Source organism: Diospyros lotus, chromosome 14 (genome assembly GCF_014633365.1).
Source record: "Diospyros lotus cultivar Yz01 chromosome 14, ASM1463336v1, whole genome shotgun sequence".
In the NCBI taxonomy this organism is placed as follows: domain Eukaryota; kingdom Viridiplantae; phylum Streptophyta; class Magnoliopsida; order Ericales; family Ebenaceae; genus Diospyros; species Diospyros lotus.
Window position 1 is genome coordinate 26,594,569 of NC_068351.1, and position 26,442 is coordinate 26,621,010.

The 26,442-nt window shown below is 38.1% G+C and overlaps 2 protein-coding genes across 4 annotated transcripts in view; both read right to left on the reverse strand.

The window, feature by feature from the left end:
• Positions 1-854: 854 nt before the first annotated feature.
• Positions 855-1,511, reverse strand: LOC127790973 (uncharacterized). Its single transcript, XM_052320711.1, has one exon. It carries the CDS (start codon positions 1,509-1,511, stop codon positions 855-857), a length of 657 nt encoding a protein of 218 aa, XP_052176671.1.
• A 1,289-nt stretch (positions 1,512-2,800) lies between these two features.
• LOC127789719 (probable cyclic nucleotide-gated ion channel 5) overlaps positions 2,801-26,442 on the reverse strand; it is a 29,698-nt gene continuing 6,056 nt past the window's right edge. For all 3 annotated transcript variants that reach the window (XM_052318675.1, XM_052318674.1, XM_052318673.1), the window contains 4 exons: positions 23,343-23,647; positions 17,439-17,550; positions 4,613-4,849; positions 2,801-3,729 (listed from right to left, as the gene is read on the reverse strand). In XM_052318675.1, the coding sequence (XP_052174635.1) occupies positions 3,016-3,729; positions 4,613-4,849; positions 17,439-17,550; positions 23,343-23,647 (1,368 nt within the window). In that variant the 3' untranslated portion in view covers positions 2,801-3,015. The remainder of the gene's footprint in view (positions 3,730-4,612; positions 4,850-17,438; positions 17,551-23,342; positions 23,648-26,442) is intronic.

The window sequence follows — 26,442 nt, forward strand, 5'->3', positions numbered from 1 at the left end:
CAAGAGAACTAATAGCAGAATAAGAAAGCATTTAAAAAGTATTGAGAAAATGTGCATTGATGTAGCACCAAACGAAGGCAAAATCAAGGGATGTTAATGAAGAGATAATAATGGGCTACCAGCAAACAAAAACAAAATCCTAATTAGTGGACATAAGGATAATTCCTGTGGTTCAGTTGCAGTAGCTACCACAAGTACATTAGTCAATGAGATTAGGCTTAGCAATCCAAAATAGACCAAATAAATGAGATTAGGCTTAGCCAAGTTAAATTAGGGTTTCATACTAACAACAAATTTTTATTTTAAAAGCTTTAAGATTTTTCTTCATCCTCCAGGGATACAAGAAGTTGAGGTTCAGCAAATTTAATAAAACTGGGCATTCCAGACACAGAATGAGATTCACAGACCATTATATTGATCCGCGATTTCTGCAACAAACTAATGAAGATAAGGGAGTCAGTTATTCATTCAAGCGGAGAACAAGACCTGAATTAGCATCAGGCCAAAGATCAGTTACAACATACAATGTGTAAGTTAAGGAGTTTCCGCACCATTTTAGTCTTCAATAAGTCACCAGATGCGAGGATAGCTCACTCAATTTGCAGATTGGTTTAAGTCGCAATTGCTTCCGGTCTTGTGTGTGATAGTCTAACCATAAGATGCTTAAATTTATATGTAGGTCTGTACACCTTTATACACTTTCATAGTGTTCAGAGATTTACCTAGCCCTCAATTTATTCTTACAATTTTACATGGGCTTGTGCATTACATTAGTGATTCTTGAGAGCACTATCTCTTCAGCCGTTCCTACCATTTTTCTTTTCCTTTTATAACTAGGGATCTCTTTAAGCCGCTTAACCTATACTTCCAAAGTACTTCACTTGGTATGCACTAATACCTAGTTTTACTGAACGATTCTCGATCTGAGAGGTCTGCTCAATTAGAAAAGTCCACGCATTCTTGTATGGAGGCAGATAAAAGGAAAAGCAGCCATTGTAGTTGAGAACAATAGCACGATCATCATTAAGCTCAATAAAAGAAACTGTAAACATACCTGTGTTTGGCGTAACCCAAGCACACCTTTTCTTGGTCGGGGAAGTATCACCTGAAGCTGCCGATCCAGTGTCCGCATCCGCAACAACCTTCTCAACTTTCCCCGTCTTCGAACCACATTGCTTCCTCCGAATCGGCCTCGGAGTGACACTCCTTCTACTGAGCCTCCCAGTCGACGCCCGACTGTGCGACGAATCCGACGACGCGTCGGACGAGCATGAAGCGTTAAGAGACCAATTCGACTTCAGCAACCTCTGATCCTGCTGCCTCAAAATCGACGGCACACTAAAACGCTGCGGCGGCGACGGCGTCGTGTTAACCACCGGCGAGGACGGAGCCTTCTTCCCCTTAGTCTCATCCACTTCCGGTGGCTTCTCTACTTTCCTCAGCGGCTTCGACGCCTGCTTGTTTCCGGCCGGCCCGAGGACCGGCCGAGACTCCGGTTCGGTACAGTTCATCGATCTGACTCGTGGCGGACCGGACATCAATCGGAGATAGATGGAATTTCGAATTAGTTCGAAGTTGCAACCAAATTAGGGTTAGTGAATGGCTTCAGTGAGAGGAATGTGTAGAATCTAGGGCTGAAATGCTATGGAAAACTGGTTCGGAAAGCATCGAAGAACAGAGATTCGGAGCAGCATTGGCAATGATGGAGCTGAGTAGTAAGTAGAAGTAGGTGCAACATCGTTTATGGGAGTTCGATGAAGAAACCAGCGACGGCCAGAATGGAGTTTTCTAGAAAGAAAGAGCAGGCAGAGAGAGAGAAATGAGGAGGTAAGGGGACCAATAGAAGCTTGCCTCGTCAGCACCAACCTCCATGTGAAGGGACTAACCAGAGAGGTACGAGGGCCCAACTGGTTGGTTCGTGGTCCAACCGGGTAGGACCCGGTGGACGTCTAACTTAATAAATTCCAAATATATATATATATATGTTTAGTAAATTGATTTTAATAATTATTATTAAAAGTTAATCTCAAAAAAATTAATTTTGGAAAAAAATATTTTTTATTAATTCTAGAACGTAAAAGCATTGGTATACTTGAAAAAAAGATAAAAAAAAAAAAAAGTGTTTTTAAAATTTTAAAAGTTTTACTTCTAAAATAAAATAAATGACTAAAAAAATATAAAAAACATGATAACCAGCCATAATTAAAAGCTTTGTGAGAAAATAGTATATGTTCTTGAATGCATATAACAATATAAAGGGCATTTACAAATGTACTTAGTTATTTTGTAAGGTTAATGACAAAAATATTATTTTTTAAATATAATTTTATTTTATTTTATAAAAAAAATTATGATATATTAACTTGTCATTTAATATAATTTTTTTATCATTCAAAAGATTTTTTAATTATAAAAGAGATATTCTTGAATATAAAAAAAATATTTATAAATATAAAAAAAAAAAGATATATCGTCTCTTTAATCTTTTTCTTGTTATTTTTATATTTTTGGATTCATTTTTATGAGTTTACGTGCTATTTTATATTTTTTTTCTTGTGTTAATTATAGTATAAAAACTCTTTCCTTAACAGTTTTAAAATAATTTTTTTGAGTGTTTTATAAGTGTAACAATTACAGGTATGTTTTTTATTGATTCAACTTTTGATAACTTATCATATGTAATTTCTATCAAAATTAAGTATAAGATAAATTTACTCGTAAATGAGCAAAAAATTAATAAAATGTAATAAGGAAATTTATCCTTGACAATCCACAATAACAATTATAAACCATAAAATTACTTAGTCTCTAGTGTTCCTTTCCATACTATAAGGGAACAAAACATCCTTAATATTATGCGGTTATGCTTTCCATACAGTGAAGTAGTGGTTTTACAAGATATTGGCATGCCAAAGCAAGTACATTAGCTGGGGCTGCTGGAACAGGCAGTCACTACCAGGAACTGGAATCTTAGTCAAATGTTATCATCGCTATCTACTGGGAAAAGGCAGCTGGTTAATCTGCGGCATCGGCAGCAAAATCGGGTTCCGACGGCTTCAGCAGTTTCACGACGCCCCGGCGACTTGCCGAGCTGCGAAGCCGATGAACTCCTCGAAGAGCATTCGCAGCAAACCGTGAAGCAAGTATGGTTGCCCCAAAGCTGGATGGAGAATCCTCTATTAACTCGGTTTCTTCTAGGACTTCCTCATCTTCTATTTCTTCGTCTTCCATTTCCTCGCTGCGACGAAGCTCTGCCATTTTCCTTCTGGAATACCGGCGCCATGCAGCTTGGATATAGGAGGCAGCCCATGTCCTCCACTGCTGAGAGTAGAAACGGAAAGTGTGCTGGACCTGTCTGCTGTGAAGCCGCCTGAATTGACTGGTGATGAATTTCACTTCATCTGCTATTAAAGCGAAAGCTTCGACCTCAGTCAAAGCCTTCACAGTACGAGTAGATGGTGGTAAGTTGGAACCGGCTTTGGGATCCAGCGCCCAAGTTAGGAGCTCCTCCCCACAAAAATCTCCTTCTTGCAAGAAACCCCGGTTGAAGAATCCACTCCTCCCGCCATCAGTGGTTACGCTTTCTAGGCGACCACGGATGATGAAGAGCATCTCATCAACTGGGTCACCTTCACGAAGTACGTATGTCTTTTCAGTGTATAAACTTGGTTTCAGTCGTTCACAGATGGCATCAAGCAACTGTTCATCCATAGTTGCAAATAGAGGAACCTGCAAACTCCAGCATACCACACTGTCAATAAAACTTTAAAGATGTCACTGGCCTTGCAACCATTGTCATAACAAGACAACTAAAATTCAATGCTAGTATAACAACTTTACAATCTCCACAGCCTTGATTCTATTCTTTCCGGCGCCGTTCTATATTTTAATTTTCACTTGAATGGTTCAGGGAACATTTCTCTATTATTTCCAATGCACATGACATAAATCTTACACAATATAGGAAATGACACAATAAAGGCATTAACTGGAATTTGGTTGGTGGCTGTATCTCTGTGCATGTGTGCCATTTTTGACCCAGGAAAATCTATGAGTGTAGATTGGATCACAAATTACTTATCAAAAAGCCTAAGTTGTTCGGTAAAAGATCCAAGGTGTATAATATATGAGTAGATCAACACAGATTATGATCTTCATATGAATCCATAAGTTCTTCGATAAAGCCACGTTAAATACCCATTTTTATCTTTTGGGAGTTCTAGTGATACACTGAATTATGAGACAAGAAACCACAAACTGCTTTAACTGGAGCTTTGATAGCAGTTAGATATCACCAACTATAGTACAACAATAATCACAAGCTATAATCCCTCTAGGTAGCTGGCTACATGAATTCTAGATCTTTAATCATTTCTATTAATGGCTGTATCCTCCATAAGGCTATTATATCCCATGCCATCCACTCGTCTCAGCCATGTCAGATCAACAATGGTTTCAAAAGATTCAGATGTTATAAAAAGTGCATCAACTTATCAAGAAATTTAAAATAGATCATGAATTGTTTCCTAGGAGAACAAAATTTCCGCCAAACAGCTCATAGATTATGACATGTTAATCAATTAACAGAGCACTAAATAACCAGAATACTTACCCTTCTGACCAAATTCAAGCAGAGATGGCGCTTGATATCTCTCCTAAGATCCTTTGGTAGATTGTTCACCAGGTTCTCCTCATCTACTCCTCTTGTCTCCAGCCACTTGTATTGATCATAGCGCCGAACTCTTTCCCTAAGCTCCTGAGGTAGCAATCTATGATGCATCCACTGTTCAGAGTCGCGCCTTTTAATTCTCATCTCCTCAAGCCGAACCGTAAGAGATTGTAGATACGTCTGTTGCAATCACAGAATACTCAAAAATTCAGGCATCGACATAAAATTTTCAAGTCTTAAAGCCTTTTTCCTTGCCTCAAGTGCTAAGAAAATAATATCAAAAATTGAAATTAAACTTGCAGTTATATCCATGGCACATTGGAGGTATGTTCCTGAAATTACATCCATAGATAGAGATTATTTGAAGTCAAGTAAGCAGAAGATAAAACCATCCCAACAATAGAACTGGCTAATTAGACTGTTGTTGACACTGAGCTATACAGGTGACCCCTTAACCACTTCCAGGTAAGCATCTAAATAATTCTACTTCTGATTTTCTTCTACGTTCTCTGGTTTCACCCCAACACATGGGGCTTATAGATGCACATATAAATTACAACGAGACCAAATATTGCAGATTAAGCATGGTGATTGCTGACTGGTTCCAATTATTGATTTTTGTCCTTTTAACTTATAGCAATAAGAGTTATATAGGTTTGTGCCTCCACATTTTGATAGACAATAAAAATCAAGCTTCAATCACCAACAGGTCCAGAAGATTCCAGGCTAGAACTGTTACATCTGTGCTACCACAGAAAGTTCTTGTATGTTACATTTGGTAGATGAACAAAAACACAATCCGCACTACTCTGGAAAAATGGATCATTTCTGTTAGTGGAATGAGAATAAATAGGATGCATGTACATGTGGGATTGGGTCAAGAAAACTCATTTTTTAACCTTAGTGTCCTTGCCAGGTTAGAGAACTCATCTCTGTATAATTCTGATGCAAGTTAGTCTCAAATGAATTCTCTAGGTCCACAACCATTGATAATGGTCATGAGTCATCTCTGGGAGCCTTGTAACACCATTGACCCTTACCCAAAAGTGCTACTTTAAGTTTACTTGCTGAAGTTAACTCTTCAACTCCTAAGCCCAAGTACTATTATCCAATAGCTCTTAGTAGATTACTCATGGGATTGGGTTGTGTTGATTCACGGGATGATTGGCTATGATCTCAAGAGATTCATTAGTCAAATCATCCTTGATTTAGACACTGATCTAATCTTCAGTTTTTGGAAATTATTGACATTGATTATTTGTCCAGATTTAGATACTTTCCCATCCCTGATACAAGAAATCTTTTTATGCTTTGTACAACTTAACTTTCCTTGTTTTTAGCATGTGTAATCTTTCCTATGTTATAATCTCTTACCCTATTAATAGGGCTGTATCATTCATATGGAATATGAGATAATTTTCAGTCTATTTTTCCAACATTGTATAGAGCCATAACCCGGTCCTTTTTTTTTTTTCTTGGTTTGTTTACTGTGTGCCTTCATTGCAACAGTATTGCCTTCCTTACTGTGTTTCTTTGCTGGCCTTTTTAGCCCTATATCATGTGAAAAATCTTTGAAACAGCATCTTCTATCTCTGAGGAAGATGCTATACCTTTCGAACAATCAACTAGTAGTGCTCTTGCTAGTGGGCTACCGAGGATGCATCACTCATACCGTCTAGATGGAAGAAACTACCTCCAGTGGTCACAATTTGTGAGAACTTTCCCAAGGGTTGAGGGAAAATAGCCCATCTTACTGGACCAGCACCCAAGACCTCCAATCCAGCATTCACTGTATGGGATATCGAGGACTTGATGCTGATGTCTTGGCTTTGGAGTTCTATGATACCAGAGGTAAGCAAGAATTATATGTTTCTATCTAAAGCCAAGGATATTTGGGAAACTGTTAGGAGGACTTATTTTAAGGTGCAAGATGCTTCCGTTGTCTTTGAGATTAAAACAAAAATTAGTAGTACCAAGCAGGGGTCACTGTAATAACTAACTACTACAATAGGATGAATGAATATTGGCTGGAGCTAGATCATTATCAGGACATAAAAGTGGTGTGCAATGAAGATGTTTTTATTCTCACTTCCATGTTTGAAAGAGATAGGATTGTAGAGTTCTTAGCTGGCCTTAATCCAGAGTATGATCAAGTAAGGGTACATATTCTTAGTAGAGAGAAACTACCATCCTTGAATGAGGTGTTCTTCAGAATCTGTAGTGAGGAACATAAAAGGATAGCAATGTTTGATGATCCTAATCTTGAGGGGTCAACCATGGTGTCCAACAAGGTGCAGGGATCTTGGTCTAAGTCACAGTAAGGATGGAATATTTATATCACTCTAAGCAACAAAAGGAAAGTTTATGGTGTTCATATTGCAAGAAACTGAAGCACACTAGAGAGACATGCTTCAAGTTGCATGGAAAGGAGGTTAGCTCATCTCACAACCAAAGAGCAGGAGGAAACCACAGAAAAGGCAGATTCTATTGCTACTTCTGATCCGGGTGAGTTAAATGCTGAAGAAATTACTAAACTAAAGTCCTTCCTAAAAAATATTCAAGGTGGATCGTGCTCTCTAGCCCAAACAGGTATGCTTTAATTATGAGTCCTTTACTACCTCGCACACTGCTAAGAATGACTTATGGATCTTGGATTCCGGAGCCACTGACCACATGACCTATGACTAATGACCTAAATGCTTTTGCAACCTATAAACTAGTAGCTAGTTCCAAATGAATAATAGTAGCTAATGGTCATACAGTCCCTATAGCAGGCTAGGGAGGTGCGTTTTTGAATTCCTCACTTTCTCTTCATCATGTCCTTCATGTGCCTAGTCTCTCTACCAATCTAGTTTCTATTCATCATCTCACTAAAGACCTTAACTGTCGTGTGGTTTTTAAAGAAATAGCTAGGGTAAAATCAATCTTTCACCCGTCAATAATACATCAGCTTTAGGGAGAAATTTATATAGCAAAAGTCCTAAAAAATCTCCTACAATCTCTCCTAAGATATCTCCTAAAATCTCTCCTACTTTACAGCAGTAGATAATATACATTTAAACTACAAATATACATGAGAAATATCTAAAAACATTCCTAGATTTTAGCTAGAATTATCTTCCAGAACTCCTTCTTAATATAGGGGTTTAATCTATGCCATGTATACCACATTTCACGCCTCGGATTCTTCCAACACTCCCCCTTAAGCTGGTGAATAGATGTCAATCATTCCTAGCTTGCTTCTAATCACTTCAAAACCCTGATTTTGCATTGCTTTGGTGAAGATGTCTGCTTCTTGATCTTTGGTGGGAACATAAGTCAAGTTTATGTCTCCATTTTCCAGCTCCCTCTTGACAAAATGCCTGTCAATTCGAACATGTTTCATCTGGTCATGCTGGACTGGATTATTTATTATACTTATAGCTGATTTACTATCACTATAAAGTACTTTAGGTCCAGTTATAGGAATAGATAAGTCTTTCATGAACCTTTCCACCCAAATTACCTCACAAATGCACTGTGCAATGGCTCTATACTTGTCCTCAGCACTGCTACAAGAGACAACTTGTTGTTTCTTGCTTCTCCATGTGACAAAATTCCCCCAAATCTTAGTGCAATACCTTGATGTAGACTTGCTATCCTCAATGGATCCAGCCCAATCTGCATCTGCAAAGCTTCTTATTCCTCTATCCTTGCTTTTCTTGAATAGCATTCCCTTCCCGGGAGTCCCCTTTAAATACCTCAAGATATGGTAGACAGCTCCTAGGTGTCTTTTAGTTGGAGAATGCATGAATTGGCTAATTATACTCATTGCATATGCAATATCTGGACATGTATGTGAAAAATAAATCAATTTCCCCACCAAACGTTGATACCTTCCAATCTCCATTGGTTGTTCCTCATTGTCCTCTTTTCTGTTTTTCTAGTTGGGTTCTAATGGAGTGCTCGCAGGCTTACACCCAAGCTTTCCTGTCTCTTTTAGCAGATCAAGAGTGTATTTTCTTTGAGATATGAAAATACCCTCACTACTTCTTACTACTTCAATCCCCAAGAAATATCTCATCTCTCCCAAGTCTTTTACCTCAAATGCTACTTTCAGTTGCTGCTTTAGGAGATTGCTTTAGGCTATACAAGGATTTTTTCAATCTACATACCTTTCCTCTTGTATCTTTTCTTTCAAAACCAGGGAGAATTCTCATGTAGACTTCTTCTTCCAACTCACCATTCAAGGCGGCATTTTTTATGTTTAGTTGATGGAGTCTCCGGTCCAGATTGACTACCAATGACAATAATACACGGATAGAGTTAAGTTTGGCCACCAGTGCAAATGTTTCCTCATAGTCAAGTCCTTGCATTTGGGTAAAATCTTGAGCTACAAGCCTTGTTTTTATCTATCCACTTTCCCATTTGACTTGTACTTTATGGTGAACGCCCACTTGCTGCCAATTGTGTGTTTTCCATATGGAAGATCCATTATTTCCCAAGTACCATTCTTTTCTAGGGCTAGCATTTCTTCCATAACTGCTTTCCTCCATTTTTCCTCTTGTAGTGCACTGCAGATATCTTTAGGAATTACCTCATCATCAACATTTTCTATGAATGCCTTGAATTTAGGAGACAACTTTGTATATCCCAAAAATTCTGAAATAGGATACTTAGGACAATTGGTGCATGATCTAACTCCTTTCCTCCAACTCCAAGCAATGGGAACATCTAGATCATATTCCAGCTCATGCTCCTGCTGTACTTCATCTCTATTCTCCCTGTTAGTAATATCAGGCTCCATTTCAGCCTCCTTTTCCTTTGCCTTTTCTGGAATTACCCTCGGTTTAGATGACATGGGCTGCTACTGATGCTGAGGTGCTGAGGGTCACAAGGCCTTCTTGAATACACCAATAAGGGTGGTTCAGCTTGAATTTTATCACTCTTCTGGGCTCGGTCTCTCTTATGTTCTCCCCCTTGATCAAATTCAGGCACATGATTAGGGTTAGCAGTAGGAGAAGAAAGAGAAGCAGCTGCATCCAAAAACAAAGAATTCCAACTGTGGCTATTTCTGGAACATGGGATGGTTAAGAGTGAGGCTGAAAGAAAGGCTGGTTTTCAAGAAAAGAAACATCATAGGAAACAACAAATTTGTGGGTACTAGGATTGTAGCATTTGCATCCTTGTTGTGTTGGAGAGTAGCCCACAAAAATGCATTTGATGGCCTTAGGATCGAGTTTGGATGGAGTGGATGGATTTTGGTAAACAAAAACAATACATCCAAACCCATGAGGAGTGAGAGTTTAGAACTCTAGCATGATGAGGAAAAACATCAAGGAGGACAGCCAAAGGGGTTCTAAACTTTAGGATTTTGGAAGGTAGGCGATTAATAAGATAGGCAGAGGTCAAAACGGCTTCCCCCCAATATGAATTTGGAACGGAAGTAGTAAACATCATTGCTCTAGCTGTTTCAAGTAGATGACGATTCTTCCTTTTGGCAATTCCATTTTGTTGAGGGTTACAAGGACATAAGCTTTGGTGAATGATACCATGCTCAATTAAGTATGTGTTGAATTCATTAGAAAAGTATTCCCTGGCATTATCAGTTCTCAAAACATGAATTGAGGATTGAAACACATTCTGCACCATATGATAAAACTTTTTGAATATAGAAAAGGCTTCAGATTTTTCTTTCATCAAAAAAACCCAACAAACCCTTGTATGCTCATCAATAAAGGTGATAAACTATCATGTATTGGTGAGGGTTGTGGTTCGAGAAGGCCCCCAAATATCACTATGAACTAAGTGAAAAGGTGTGGAGGAAGTACAAACATGATTAGGATGAGGTATCCTAGTCTATTTTGCAAGAATACACTGTTCACAAGAATAATTGTGAATTTTATTGCTCAATAAAGAGGGATACAAAAGTTTAGGATATTCAAAACTTGGGTGTCCTAACCGCTTATGTCATAACATAATGTCTGAATCTAAAACAAGAGCTAAAGAATATAAAAACCGAGTCCTAGAATTAGTAGAATGATCATGCCTTGGTGTTTGATAGAGCCCTCTTTTCATCTCAGCACTACCAATCATCTTCCCCAAGGATAGATTTTGAAAAACACAAAAATTTTGGAGAATATCACATTACAGTCCCTGTGAGTTGTAAATCTGCTTACTGATATTAAATTACACTGCAAGTTTGGGACATAAAGGACTGATTTAAGTATTAATCCTCCTACCACAACTGTTCCTTTTCCCTTTGCAAAGGATATTGTACCATCAGCCATAGAGACACTTATAGTTTTATCACATGATTCAAAATTGGACAATAAATTTAAAGAACGTGTCATGTGATCTGAGGCACTAGTGTCTATGATCCAACTGTTGGTAGGTATTCTTTGAGATATAAGAGAATAGGCAATATTACCTTTTGTGGCCAAAGAAACCGTAGGATTAGGATTTTCTACATTCTCTGATTTAGTCACCTTTGTTTGGCTGAGAAGTTGTTGTAATACTTCCAGTTGAGTTGTTGTGATGGTAAGAGGTGTTGGATTCCCTTTCTCGACTTCCACCATATAGACTAATTGGCCTCCAACTTGTCTTCCTCTTCTTTGATTCTTAGGCTTCCAGTTAGCTGGTTTTCCATGAATTTTCCAACATGTCTCTGTGTGTGATAGGGCCGGTTACAATGGTCACACCACTGTTTTTCTCTTGTAGTCTCCCCTCTAGAAAATAGAGGAGTCTTTCCCTTAAAAGTATTTAAGGCTGAGGCAAGGGAATAGACTTCATTAGAAGAGTGTCCCGACTCCGAGAACATGACTTTCTTCCTACTTTCTTCTCTCCTAACTTTAGCAAATACTTCCCTGATGGTTGGAAAAGGTTTCATCCCTAGCAGTCGACCCCTAACTTCATCTAACTTTGAGTTTAATCCATGAAGGAAATCAAACACTCTCTCATTCTCTATCATCTTACCATATTTTTTACCATTTGCTGTGCACTCCCATTTAATCTCATAGAAGAGATCCATCTCTTGCCTTAGAATATTAAAATATTCAGTGACCGAGTTTGTACCTTGTTTTTTGTTTCGAATGAGAGATTGAACTTGAAAACATTGAGCAGTGTTTTCTAAGTCAGAGTATATTTCTTAGACAGCCTGCCATATCTCACAAGCCATTTTGTATAAGAGATATGTCCTATCGATTTTAGGCTCCATTGAATTAACTAACCAAGCCATAACTATGGCATTCTCGGCCTTCCATACGCTTGAAGCAGCAGATTCTGAACTTAGCCTTGTTGTATCTCCAGTTAGGTAGCCTTCCATGACTTTACCTCTAACAACCAACAAGATTGATTGGAACCATTCTCGGAAATTAGTTCCATTCAGTTTGTGTTGTGTAATTTGGAGAGGACTGTCTAAGGTTGTTGAGAGAGGTGGAACCAAAGGAAAAGTCCTCACCGAAGGACGATTAGAGGTGGTCACCTCACTGTTGGAGTCGTCTGCTATCTCGGAGTATTAACCCGACTTCTTGAGATGGATTAATGGAAAAAATCAGGCGCCACAGGAGATGGCTCTGATACCATGAAGAAATAGCTAGGGTAAAATCAATCTCTCACTCGCCAATAATACATCAACTTTAGGGAGAAATTTATACAACAAAAGTCCTAAAAAATCTCCTACAATCTCTTCTAAGATATCTCCTAAAATCTCTCCTACTTTACAGCAGTAGATAATATACATTTAAACTACAAATATACATAAGAAATATCTAAAAACATTCCTAGATTTTAGCTAGCATTATCTTCCAGAACTTCTTCTTAATCTAGGAGTTTAATTTGTGCCATGTATGCCACGTTTCACGCCTCGGATTCTTCCAACAGTTTTCTCTCCTCATACTTGTGTGTTTCAGGAACTAGACTGAGGGAAGATGATTGGTGTTGCTGAGGAATGGAATGGGTTATACTACTTGAAGAGAGACTTTGAGCTTCTTATGAGGGATCAACCTATCCTAGCTTGTTCATCACAACCTACTCCCACCATGACTGAAGTCTGGCTTTAACATTTTTGTTTAGGCCATCCTCCTTTCATCTTGTTAAAAACCATATTTCCTTCTTTGTTTCAGGGTTTAGATGTTACTGATTTTCACTATGATGTGTGTGAATTTTTTAAACATCATCGGATGTCTTATTCAATTAGCAATAAACTCTCTTCCATTACTTTTTCCTTGTTGCATTATGATGTTTGGTGGCCATCTAGGATTCCCAATTGCTCTGGGGCTAGATGGTTCATTTCATTATTGATGACTACACACGTATGACTTGGGTGTACCTATTAAAGGATAAGGCAACCATTGGCAACATCTTGCCTCTATTCCACAGGATGATTTCTACTCAATTTGGGGTCCTTATTCAGAGATTTCATATTGATAATGCAAGAGACTATTTTAATCAGCACTTTCATCTGTTCTTTTAGCAAGGTATCATACATAAATCCTCTTGTGTTGATACCCCTGAAGAGAATGGGGTTGCTGAAAGGAAAATGAGGCATTCACTCAATGTTACTCGAGCTTTTTTACATCACCATCATGTTCCCAAGCATTTTTGGGGAGAGGTAGTGTTGACTATAGTCTATCTTATTAACCGAGTTCCATTTAAACTGCTGTAGAATCTCAATCCATTACAATATCTTTCCTCTCACTTTCCTGATATTGACCTTCATGCCTTTCTTTCCCCCAAAGTGTTTGGTTGTGTGTCTTTTGTTCACATTCCTAAACATTATTGGGATAAATTTGATCCTAGGGGACTTAAGTGCATTTTTCTTGGTTATTCCCCTACCCAAAAGGGATATAAGTGCTATCATCATCCCACTCGGAAATTCTTTGTCTTCAAGGATGTTACCTTTGTTGAAACTTAGTCCCTTTTTGGCTTACTCGTCTTGGTCACCAGGGGGAGATTGCCACCGGTGACCATGGGGATCTTCTCACTTTGGACTTGGCACAATCGGACCTTGCACCAAAGTTAGTCTCAGCTGCACCTAAATCACATTATAGTCCCGACTTACCTATGCTGGAGGCCTAGGGTTCAGGTGAGCAACCACCAAACCTAGGTTCTCCTTTTCCAGCACATCCATTGTTGCCATCTCTTGTCAGGTTTAAAGGCTTACCTTATGTCTTTAAGAAGGTTTCAAACTAATTCGTGTTCTTAGCAGGGGTCAACATCTGTCCCAAAGCCAGGTATTGAACTACCTCAGTCACCTACTCAATTTAAAACTATTCCCAATGACTTGGATTTACCTATTGCTATTAGAAAAGGAATTAGATGTTGCACACAACATCCATTGGCCAACTATATCTCTTATCATCAACTCTCACCAAAGCATAAGAGCTTCTTGACTTCCCTTGACTCCATAACCATTCCTAAGATAGTTAAGGAGGCATTACACGACCAGAATTGGACACAGGCCATGCAGGAAGAGATGAGGGCCCTGGAAAAGAATCAAATGTGGGAGATGGTGCCTAGACCAATGGGGGTTCAACCTGTGGGTTGCAAATGGGTGTTTAATTTGAAGTATAATGCAGATGGCACATTGGAGAGATATGAGGCTCGGTTAGTTACTAAGGGATACACATAAACCTATGGAATAGATTATTTAGATACATATGCACTTGTGGCAAAAATGACAACCGTCCTGATACTCCTATCACTAGCTAGTTGTTGTGGTTGGCAATTGCAGCAACTTGATGTAAAAAATGCCTTTCTCCATGGTGATCTAGAGGAAGAAGTTTTTATGGAGCCACCACCAGGGTTCAATAAAGAGGTCTTAGACAAGGTATGTAGGTTGAAAATGGCACTCTATGGATTGAAGCAATCTCAGAGAGACTGGTTTGATGGATTTTCCAAAGCTATGACGCATATGGGATACAACAAAGTAGGGGATATCACACTCTTTTTATTAAACATTCCGAGAAGGACAGGGTGATAGCTTTGCTTGTGTATGTGGATGACATTATAGTCATTGGAAATGATGTTAAGGAACAACAACAATTGAAGGAAAATTTGGCAAATGAATTTTAAATTAAAGATCTTGGTAAGCTTAGGTATTTCTTGGGAATAGAAGTAGCCTACTCAAAAGAAGGAATCTTCCCCTCCTAAAGGAAGTATTTCATGGATTTGTTGAAGGAAACCAGGTTTTTAGGAGGAAAAGTAGCTAGTACACCAGTGGAACCAAACCTTAAATTAAGGGAGAGGCCTAGCTGTTAGCTGGTAGACAAAGGAAGGTACCAAAGGTTGGTAGGCCATTTGATTTACCTATCCCACACAAAACCTGATATTGCATTTGTTGTTAGCTTGGTTAGTTAATTTATGCACAACCTAACAAAAGAGCACATGTAGGAAGGGAGGAGGATTTTGTGCTATCTAAAGGCAACACCTAGAAAAGGGCTTTTATTCAAATTAGGGGGTAACTTGGCTATTACAGGATACACAGATGCAGACTGTGTGGGTTCTCTTGTGGATATGAGGTTTACAACAGGCTATTGTGTGTTTCTAGGAGGAAATCTAGTGTCCTGGATGAGTAAAAAGCAGGGTATAGTGGCTAAGTCCAATGCTGAGACTGAATTTCGAGCTATGGCCCTTGGTCTATGTGAATTGTTGTGGCTAAAGATTGTCTTGGATGATCTATGTGAATTTTTGTGGCTAAAGATTGTCTTGGATGATCTAAAGATTATTAGCCATGGCCCAATGAAGTTGTTTTATGACAACAAGTCAGCCATCAATATTGCACATAACCTAGTGCAACATGATTGAATGAAATATGTTGAGATAGATCGGCATTTCATAAAGGAAAAGTTAGAGGTTGGGTTGATTTGTATACCCTTTGTTTCCTCTGAAAATCTGTTGGCTAACATATTGACAAAGGGATTGCCTACCAAGAGATTTGAAGAGCTTCTATAAAAGTTAGGAATGATAGATATTTTTTCACCAACTTGAGGGGGAGTGTTGATTCATGGGATGATTGGCTATGATCTCAAGAGATTCATTAGTCAAATCATTCTTGATTTAGACAATGATCTAATCTTCAGTTTTTGGAAATTATTGACATTAATTATTTGTCCAGATTTAGATACTTTCCTATCCTTGATACAGGAAATCTTTTTATGCTTTGTACAGCTTAACTTTCCCTGTTTTTAGCATGTGTAATCTTTCCTATGTTGTAATCTCTTACCCTATTAATAGGTCTGCATCATTCATATGGAATATGAGATAATTTTCAATCTTTTTTTCCAACAGGTTGTAATATTAGCATAAAAGTTAATTGGTGTTTGATTCTTATTTCTCTTTATTTTAGTTTCTATTGAGAGTAAAATAATAATATAAAGATAAAGTTAATCCTTTATCTAATAGTTTAAACTTTTAGATCAGCTGATGATTAACAATTTAATATGATATTAGAACAGTAAAAGTTTTGAGTTTAAACCTCACTACTAACCCAATATTCAAATTATTGCACGTGGTTGGACCAGTTATCAATGAAACCTGGTCACACATGAGGGAGTATGTTGAGAGTAAAATAATATCATAAAAGATAAAGTTAACCCTCTATCTAACAGCTTAAGCTTTTAGATTAGATAATATTTAACAATCAACAGTTCCCATTTCAGAAAATATAACATTTCATTATAGGTTTTTTTTATTATAATCTTAATTCGAGAGATTTTTTTTTTCTTTTTTTCTGGCCATTTGGTCAACCATAAGAGAAGCCCAAGTGCATATAGGGTAAGAGTAAAATGTATAAAAATGGTGCTAAACAAATTGTTTCACAGAATTTACAGACTTGAAAATAATGGGTTGCAAAATTGGAATACAACAAAATTATCATATTTCTAAGAATGTCAAATGATTTTAAAATTTTACATTCAATGGAAGCCCATTAGGCTTGGAAACTGATAATAATTAGAAGATATGTGATAATACATCTTATGTTTTTTTATACTTTTGTAAGTGAATCTTTTATTACAAGAGAGGAAAGGTGTAGTTTGAGCTGTAGTGCATTCCAAAATATCACACCAGAAACCCAGGAAGATGTTGGTAATCTTCTGCTTGAGCAGTTTTCCATCACAGAATTATTGTAATGTAATGTTCTCATAATCATAAAGGAAGATTCCAAATTTAATGAATATCATTCACATAAATAGCTACTGGTGGTCATCTGATGCATGGAACAAATACTACCTTGCATGTCAATAAAAAAATGGCTGCATAACAAAAACAGGAAACCCATTCAGAGAAACTATAGATCCCAGAGGAAGGATAAAAAAGATCATCCAGATGCAGACATATCACTTGACAGGTCTAGGAAGAAGTACACCTCTCTCTCTCTCTCTCTCTCTCATATCTATTAGCACCATTTCAATGATTTGAGAAGTTTGATAACTAAATAACAATTATTGTTGGTCTCGCCTCTAATTTCGTGTCAAAGAGCAACTATAGCTGGTAATCTGACAAAGCAGTTCTATGGATCTCCAATGCCAAACATTAAATTGTAAAGCAAATACCAAGATCCAGCTCAAATAAGATAAAAATCATAAATGAAGCAAAATGAGTCTTAGTTTGTGTAGAAATTAGAGATTCAAGATCAAACAAAAATTATTTATGCAATGTTAAGAAAGGCTGCAATTTTTGTAAGTGTTTCCCTAATAAGATCAGCATGATTGCCAAGAAAGAGCAAAAGCAAACAAGTAGATTCTGACATGGATCAATGGGGATCCCATGAAGTAAGATTTCCACATACCTGCATGTTCCCAATCAAGAGAGCAAAAAGGATGAGACCAAATATAGCAATTGCTATGGAAAAGAGAACCTCTGCTGGATAGGTGCTAGTTTCGAGCCCCTGACCAAGCGTACTGTGAAAATGAAATTAAAGACCAATTAAAGTCATTAGGGTATATAAACTGACATGCACTGATGATAGAGGTAAAGAGTTCTAGTTGATTTAGGATTTTAGGAGATTTAGGAGTAGTAAATTCTTGTTCTTACTTCAATTAAACTTCCAAGATTACTTAGGATGACTTTAAATTATAATTCTTATATAACTCACAATATAAACATTTCATTCAATTTTGTATGATAGATGAATATAGAGAACATTGATATTACTCTTCTTCTCCTTTAATGTTCTTCCTTTCTTCTCCTCCTCCTCCTCCTCCTCCTCCTTCTTCTTTTTTGTATTGCTAAAGCAGGAGTTCCAAGCTTTGTCCAATTAGTCCCCTATGGATCCATGCATGCCAACCCATGCATATGGACGGGGTGAGACTCCACCCAAAGGGTGGCAATCGTGGCAGTAAGAAATAGTCTTACCTTGGTGCTTCCTTGGTTTGAACCTTGGATCAACTCAAAGTTCTTTCCACCCCAGCACTAATGTTATTCCTTTTCGCTCTCTTTTCTTCTTCATCTCCACCACTTCTCTATTCTTCTTTTCTCCTATGCACTTCTTCATTTTTTCTTTTTTTCTTCTCTTCTGTCCTTTTCTTTCTTCTCTTCCTCCTGATCTTCTTCTTTGCTCTTCCTATTTCTTCATCTTCTTTGGACCTTCATCAACTGAGAAAGTTGTAGTACTGACTATACCAGATCAAAACTGCCAAACCAACCCTGTATTTGAGAAAATGTTTTGAGAAAGCTTTTTATGCGACTCTTCCAATTAGCATCATGTCATGTTCTATAAGGGCACTTCAAAAAAGGAAGTGAGATTTCCAATTAGCATCATGTCATCACCTTCATGTTGTTCCTTTGCCACTTTCGAGCTAAAAACCTTTTTGATGTCTTTGAAAATCCAGCAAGGTTTATCTTTTGATGTGAACAAACATCATTATTTCGTGTCGGGAGCTTGGGTATTGTCATTACCATGGTGCAGGAAATGATATACGTTGTCTATTCTTTGATTTTTTTTTTTATTACTTTTTTCAATAGTATATATGTCTTTTTCAGTTCACAGGTCATCTTTGGAATCAGCAAACTCAGACAGTTTGAGGCTTTAAGATGGTTCTGATATAATTTCTTTGGTAGGCCCCATGTTTGTTCACGTGGGAAACAATTAAAATATTCCATTTATTTTTGGATATTCTTAGTAATTGGCTTCGTTAATTACAGGAAGGATGTTTTCGTAGAATAGAGATTTTACACGTATTGTCTCAGTCCATTGTTTGTTGTTGGTACTTGTGATGGCATGGTACATACTGCAGTTTGTTTGACCCTGGTGAGCCAATGGTTCATCAAGGGTAAGGCACCAGTCACAGGCCCCTTTTGGGTCATGACGTCAGTGATACCCAAAAGCCCATTTGCCAATTAGAGCCATGCCATAATTAATAGTTGGCGATCTGCCAGTCCTTTACAATTAAGCTCTGTGGATTTGCAAATTCAGCTCAGGATTAGCAGGCACAGTTCCTGAGAGCTTGTGTAAGGATAGTCCCAAATTCCAATAACATCATTACCAGTTGCAATTAATTTGTTTAAGCTGTATGGTTATCTATTAAGAGTTTTTTGGAAGTTGTTGTTAAATTGATTTTATTGTTATAGATATTTCTAGATACACATACTTCTTTTTGTACTGAAAATTCACGCGTTAATGTATGCATATACATAGTCATGTTTCTATGTGCCTATTAGATCCATGTTAATAGGGATGCAAATGGGTCCCCTAATCCCCCCACTGAAACAAGTATGGAAATTCAAAATTGGGGAATATAGGTATAAGGCTTATCTGAGCATTTATTAAACCAACTATATAAATGTGGTTAATTGGGAAAGCCATTTACATCCGTATGATGTTAGTAGAAACAAATAATAGGATTGAGTAGGGTGGTGGGCAAAGCCTGTGGCCAAGTATAGTGTGGTCAAATAGTGTAGCGAGGTCATTTAGGATGATAAAATGAGATGAAAAGTTAAAAAAGAGAATAGTTTCTTTTCTGTTTCTGCCCAAGTATAACTTGCTTGTGTATATTCCTTCCAACTTGCAACATATTTATATGCCCACCAAATTACGTACAATGGTATCTGAGCCTGATTGGTTTTGAGAAAAGTTGAATCATAGCTAAGTTAATCTTGAGAAGTCACCTAAGAGTCGTGGAACTTGGGAAGTGCCACAAAACAATATGGATTATACAACTTGGTTGTGTTTTGAAGAGGATATGCAAGGCCAAGAAATAAGGTATATCCTGGCTCAAAATTGTTACAAGAGAATGAAAATTATGCTTATTACCTACCTCGAAGCATATGACTTATGGGATGCTGTAGGAGAATGGCCACAAAGTGACATGCGAAAAAGGGTTTGAGAAAAGAAATTACAGAAAATATTTGCAATTCTGCAAAAGGCATTCCATACAGAGATTTGGAAGGAGATTGGAGAAGAAAGATGTTCAAGTTGTGTTTGGAATATGCTGGATCATGTTAAGTCTAACCATAGAGATGAGGCTTTAGCCTTTGAGTATTGGTAACAATACTTTGAGGAAGACGAGTTTGTGTTCAAAGAGAAATGACAAGTTTGAAGAACTTGGGGACGAAAGTAAGTAATTTATAAGGAAGATGAAAAGGAGAAGAGTGGAAAAAACTACAAAAAATAAAGAGTTCAAAAGAAAATGGAGGGGAAATAAGTCTAAGAAGAAATTGTTGAAGAATTTGACAAATGGAGGACAATAATCAGTAAAAAAAAAGAACCAAAAAATTGAGAATATTGTAGTTGAAAAAGGTGAAAGAAAATGAACTTATTGACAAAATTGGTGGAAATAAAAATAAGCAAGTTGAGAAGGTTGAACAAGAGAATGAGGAAAAGATGTTCACAATAACCAAATGGAAGACTTTATATGCATATTTTGAAGGAATATCTATTTTAACTAGGCTTATTTCCATGATAGTGAGAGGATCTTTATTCAACAATTGGATTTGAAGAATGAAATTTATAGAGTTGAAATGATGAAAGTTGATGAAGTTGAAAATCTATGAAGACTTTGTTCCATTAAAGTGGGAGATTAAAGATGAAGGCATTGTTAATTGTAAGTTGGCATGAAGGCTGTATAAAACTCTGACCATCCCCTGACCCTTACAAAGCAAGGAGCCTCGTGTACTGGCAACACTCTTTATTTGGAAGTTGTCATGAGAAGTCTAACAATTGACACACAATGGGTGAATTTGGAAGAGTTCTTCGATCCAAACAATAAAAGTGCATGAGTTCAGGCACCTAGCAAAATTCAAGCATAGAGATTAATGCAAAGGTGAGGTGAAGAGAAAGTCAAAGGAAATTTGGTTTGGAGGCCCTACATATGAGAATGAAACAAAAATGCCTTTTGAGTAAATTAAAGAGACATACTACAAGGAGATGCCTATTGAGATCATTTCTAATGCAGGTGGTTGAAACAACCCAGTATTTTGAAGGATTGATTCTGGATTTTTAATGGTTTAATTGGGCATTGGTAGGGTCGAGAATTAAACAAAGGAAGTTGGAACCCTTGTATGGGGAGGTGGTGAAATATATAAAGAATAAATGGGGGGCAGCTAGATTATTGACCGGGTAACTCAGCCCCGTGACCAAGCAAGCCGTGTTAGGGCCTCAGTGCTAGCAGGTTCCGGGTTCGAGTCACGTGGAAAGCACCATTTTATTTAGAAAAGGTGGGGCCAAAACGACGTTGCATAGCAGCGCATCAAGGGCTTGGTAACGCGCAGCCCCTGGTGCTGCCTGCAACCTTCTTGATATTTTTCACGATTTTCCACACATTTTTCCAGATCTTTTGCACCTGCAACGTGGATCAATTGAGGCCTAGTAATACCCCTAAAAGATTTCACAACATTCCTCTTGAAGCAAGATTTTTAAATTGATGTATATGTGGCCAAAACTAAAGGGACAAGGCAAGGCTATATGCTAGGGGTCAATTTGCAGAGAATTGCAGGTTATGACGGGTTGTTTAGTGGCCTTTGGAAGCCCAAGAAATCCTTTGCTTTCCAAAAGGCCTCAAGTCTTAGGAAGTTTATTTAAACACCTAGAAGGGGGTAGTTTTGAACTATGGAGAAAATTTACAAGAGGAGAAGAAAATCTAAGGAAAACCAGCATCTCTACTGATCTTCTAAAGCCTAAGGTAAGTGGGAAAAGCCTAAGTTTGGGTTGAAATTGGTTGTAGCAATGCCTATCTCGAAATAGTCCTTTTTGACATATTTATACCTAATTTTTGCTAGAGAAGTTTTGAGGCCTGATTTCGGTGATTTTGTTGCCTTGGGGAGACTTAAAGAATGTCAAAGGGGACCACAAAAAGCTAGAAGCAAATCCGATAAGTGTTAATATATTTTTATCCAAATTACATGATCATGGCATGCATGAGATTATGTGAGAATTTCCAGGCATGAGACTGAATTTTTGACTAAACAGAGCTTGTGTTAGGGTTCAAGGGAATCATGTGGTCCACTAAGACTCCAAGATTGACTTGGATGAGGTGGATAGGCTCTTCATGCATGTTTATTTCACGTTTTTTAATGTTTGTCATGAACTATAATTTTCTACATTGCATATTGTCTTTACTGAGTCTTAGGACTCATCCCTTATAACAAATCCTACAGAAAAATTGGAACCTAGCAAGGGAAAGGCGGTGATGGTGGATGAATCTTTGTTGGATGCGGATGATGGGTCATGTTAGGCCAAAAGAGTGTCTTGTTTTGAGAAGCCTAGCTAACAGTGGGTTTAGTTCCAAATTATTGCTTGTTTCTGGTTATTTGGGACATGGGTCAAATAGATATGTTGTCGGTTTGTAATAATTATGTGTGAGGTGAATGAATTTTAAGCTTGAAGTTGAAATTTTTGACTATTTTGCTGGGAAATGGATTTTTTTTGAAAAATTTCCTTCCATCCTAAGACCTCATAATATCTCTATAATGGTCCTAAGATTCCAACATGTAACTTGATCGAGATTCAAGTACCCTCTGTTGTCTATTTTTGAGATTTTAGTTTTTGGCAAGCGAAGGACAGTGAAACTTGGATCCCACCTAGGGTGCCCAAATCTTTAGGGGCGTAGCCACCCTTTAGTTTAGCCAATGGCTGCAGTTGTAACCGAAGGTTACATTGACACTCTAAATGTGGGACCAGGGGCACCACAGTGGTGGATAAGAAGACATTGACAGTCTAGACACACATGCGTTGTTCATGCATTGAGATATTCATGAATTAGAGTTAAAAGAGTTATATATGTGTATGCTAGAGGAAACTTATAGATACCCAATGGGGTCAAGTAGAGTGTGTTGCCAAAGTTGTGGTTATGGAGAGTGTGGTAAAATAGTGTGGTGAAGTCATCTATATTGGTGAAATGAGATGACAAGTTAGAAGAGTATAGTTTCTTCTCTATTTCTTCCCAACTATTACTTGTTTGTGTGTGTTTCCAACAAATTGGTATCACACTGTTAATAGGCATAACAAATACAATGCTTAGGTCTTGCCTTACAAATTAGAGATGTTCATGTTAAGGAGAGAGATATCCTGCTTGTATCATCCATGGGCACCAGCCCAAAGAGATGAACTGAGTTCAAAAAAGAAGGGAAAATAAAAAATAAAAAAGGCTACACCAGTTGCAACCTAAGCAGGCAAAAGAAGAAGCTATTGATTGCTAAAAGATGTAAAAAGTGACGCTATGTATCATAACTGGGTGAAACATAAATTGCAGCTTACCTCAAATTCTGTAGACCCCACCACAAACAGTAGCAGTATTTAGAGAAGAACTCCTCATTTGCCACAATACCAGATGATAGAGCATGTCCATATATGCCATAATCAAATACCGGTTCCAGTTCATCATATGAGCACTTTGAATTGAGAATTTTCCATCCGACATTTTTCCAGTTGGTCAAACCTTTCATGTTAACGTTTTGGCAATACAAGTAATCTAAACGACATTTTCCACTCTGTAGACAAGCTCTCTTCCAGCATGTAGTGATACGAGTCACAGCAAATAGGTACCAGAAAGCCCCGAGTATCTAAAAGAATACAAGTAACAGTGGTAACGTGACTCATAAGTAATAGCCCACTTAAAAGTAAACAGATTTAGCCAATAGTTCTAAGAACGGGAAAGAATATATACCCATCGAACATGCAGGAACATTTAAGATTTGTAAGAGTGCCTTTCTGAAGTCCTATATATGTTGACTCCACCCGCAATTATATAAGATTTGCAATGGGTCATCACATATTCCTAACACTTGGCAAAGCATTCTTGCGTGCAAGCTGTAATGTAGACCTTGTGTGTATAAAATCGTGCACATGGACTATTTATTTTAATTGATATTTTCTACAGGTGGATATAAGAGCATGAGCCTTGATAACTGATGAGGGAATATTTACAGGGGGGCAATTTTACTGTACTACCTCTGAGAGGTTACCATTAACTTGGAGCCATGTGTGCCAGTAAAGACCAATATGCGATCGCCACGTGTTAAGACTTAGGAGCTCCGCTTATCTTTATAATCTTTATTATGATTTTGAACTGGAAAGAGATAAAGAAGAACATTAAGTCAACCAATAATATCTTTAAATATCCCAAGAATTATCTCTATTAGGGAAGATTATCTTTTCTCCCCATGGAAAGGGGATCAACCTCTCTTTTTGAAATATATCTTATCTCCTAAGAGAAAGGCCACGGGACATCTATAAATAGAGGGCAACCTCTACAGGTATGGGGATCTAACTCCTAAGGGACTCTTTGATTATCCTTCATTACTGTTATTATACTCCTCAAAAACCCTACGAACTGACTTAAGCGTCGGAGGGATCACGGGGAGCAAGTCCCCACCCTTTTTGCAGGTACTTGGTCTGAGACAGAAGAAGGTGATCGGCTCCGCATCATCAATTGGCGCCCACCGTGGGGCCCGTTGTCTTTTCTTTCTATCTACCAAGCACAATCTCAAGCCGCATGAAGTCAAATCAAATCAATTGAGAAAGAAAATATTACATATTTGCAATAATCGCATTAATGGTATGTTCTTCCGTTAATATTTATATATCTCCCTGTTTTGTTTTTGCAAAAAAAATCTCTCGTATGAAGAAACTAGGTGTGGATGCTTGGAAGAAACAGAAAATAAAAAAATATCAGGAGACCTCATATGTATCAGTCATTAATGGTGTGCAATCATCAATTGGTATGTATATGGCTTCTCGTTGAAGCAGAAGCAACAGGCATTCTATAGATGATATATATATATTATATATCATAAGACTTTTCGTGAAAGCAGGAGCAAGTTTGGCAGAATCATAGATATTTATATATATATATGTATATGTTGGAGAAAAGCTAAATCGTGGAAGTCTGGAGTAAAAACAGAGGTGTTATATTATATATATAACATTAACTGGAAGCTTCCTGGAAAAGGGGGCAATACCCAGGAGCCCAACAGCAGAAGCACAACAGCAGCCATGGATGAGCTAGATAATGGCCGCAGCAAGTAGTGAACGTGGCAGAGGATCGAGGCAAGACCAGCAGCAGAGCACGGCCACGGAAGGCCAACCACCACAGATCATGATCGCAGCAGAACCAAATGACGGATCGCGCGCTGGCAAAGGCCGTGGGCCGCGAGCCGCAAGTCCTCGCAAGTGGCTGGCATGACTGACGGCAGATCCGTTGGAAGCAGAATCTGACATACTTTAGCTTCATCTTCTCCAACGCTCATTCCTTACAACAACTTCAGGAGTCTTTGGGTATGGCAAAAAATATATATATATGAATATTTTCTGGTTGTTGGGTTTATATCACAGATTGTAGAAGTTGAAAACCTTGAAGAGGGGACTCGACACCTCGCAATTGAGTTTGTCGTTACCCTTGCCGAGGCTAGAGAAAGAGCGTCTGGTATAATGAGGAAGTTTCCCCAGGTTATCAATTGGTTATTGGCCATATTAATGAATATGTTGTTAGATATTGAGGACAATCTTGCTTGGCATAGTACAGACACTGAGCACGAGGATGCAGGGGATACCAGTAACTATAATGTTGGGCAGGAATGCTTGGATCGGCTGTTTATGGCAGTAGGTTGAAATACAATTGTGTTTGTTGTATCAGCACAGGTACCAGCGTATTTGGCAGTTCCCGAATGGCAAAAGCATCATATATGCTACTCCGATAGCAATTGCCCAATTGCAAAGGGTTACCGGCTTCACACTGGAATGCTCCCTCATTTTATATGGAAATCTCTGACTCAACGGATACTAAGGACTAGGAATCCCAAAAATTTCCTTCGGGTATGCTGTGAGTATCGTGGTTGGGCTAACATTGCAACAAAAGCTGCGGCAACTACAGGAACCGTAACAAGAGGGGGCCTTTGATATGGTGAAGCTGATGTGCTTGAATCCCTGGTCGCTAAAAATATATATGTTGGTATTATTTAATTGCGGACGTAGACATTACGTCGAACCGCGAAAACAAAACTCACTCTGATCGCAGATGTAGGCGTTACGCCAAATCACGAAAATAAAATATTATTATTCTTTAATTGCGGATGTAGGCATTTCGCCGAACCGCAAAAATAAAATATCAAATATTCTTTAAAATCTCGGTCATCAACTATAATCCAAGCTATCATGTGCATATGAAGACCGAAGGTTCGAAAGGCCTCGACAACGAAAGTCAAAGGATCAGATGTGATCCTCGGGGGGCCCCGAACCCTCGAACACTCAAAAACAAAGGATCAGATATGATCCTCGGGGGGCCCCGAACCCCCGAACACTCAAAAACAAAGGATCAAATATGATCCTCGGGGGGCCTCGAACCCCCAAACACTCAAGA

What these genes read in the sequence shown, in the direction of transcription:
- LOC127790973 (XM_052320711.1), bottom strand. Translation starts at nt 1,511, where the DNA reads ATGAACTGTACCGAACCGGAGTCTCGGCCGGTCCTCGGGCCGGCCGGA.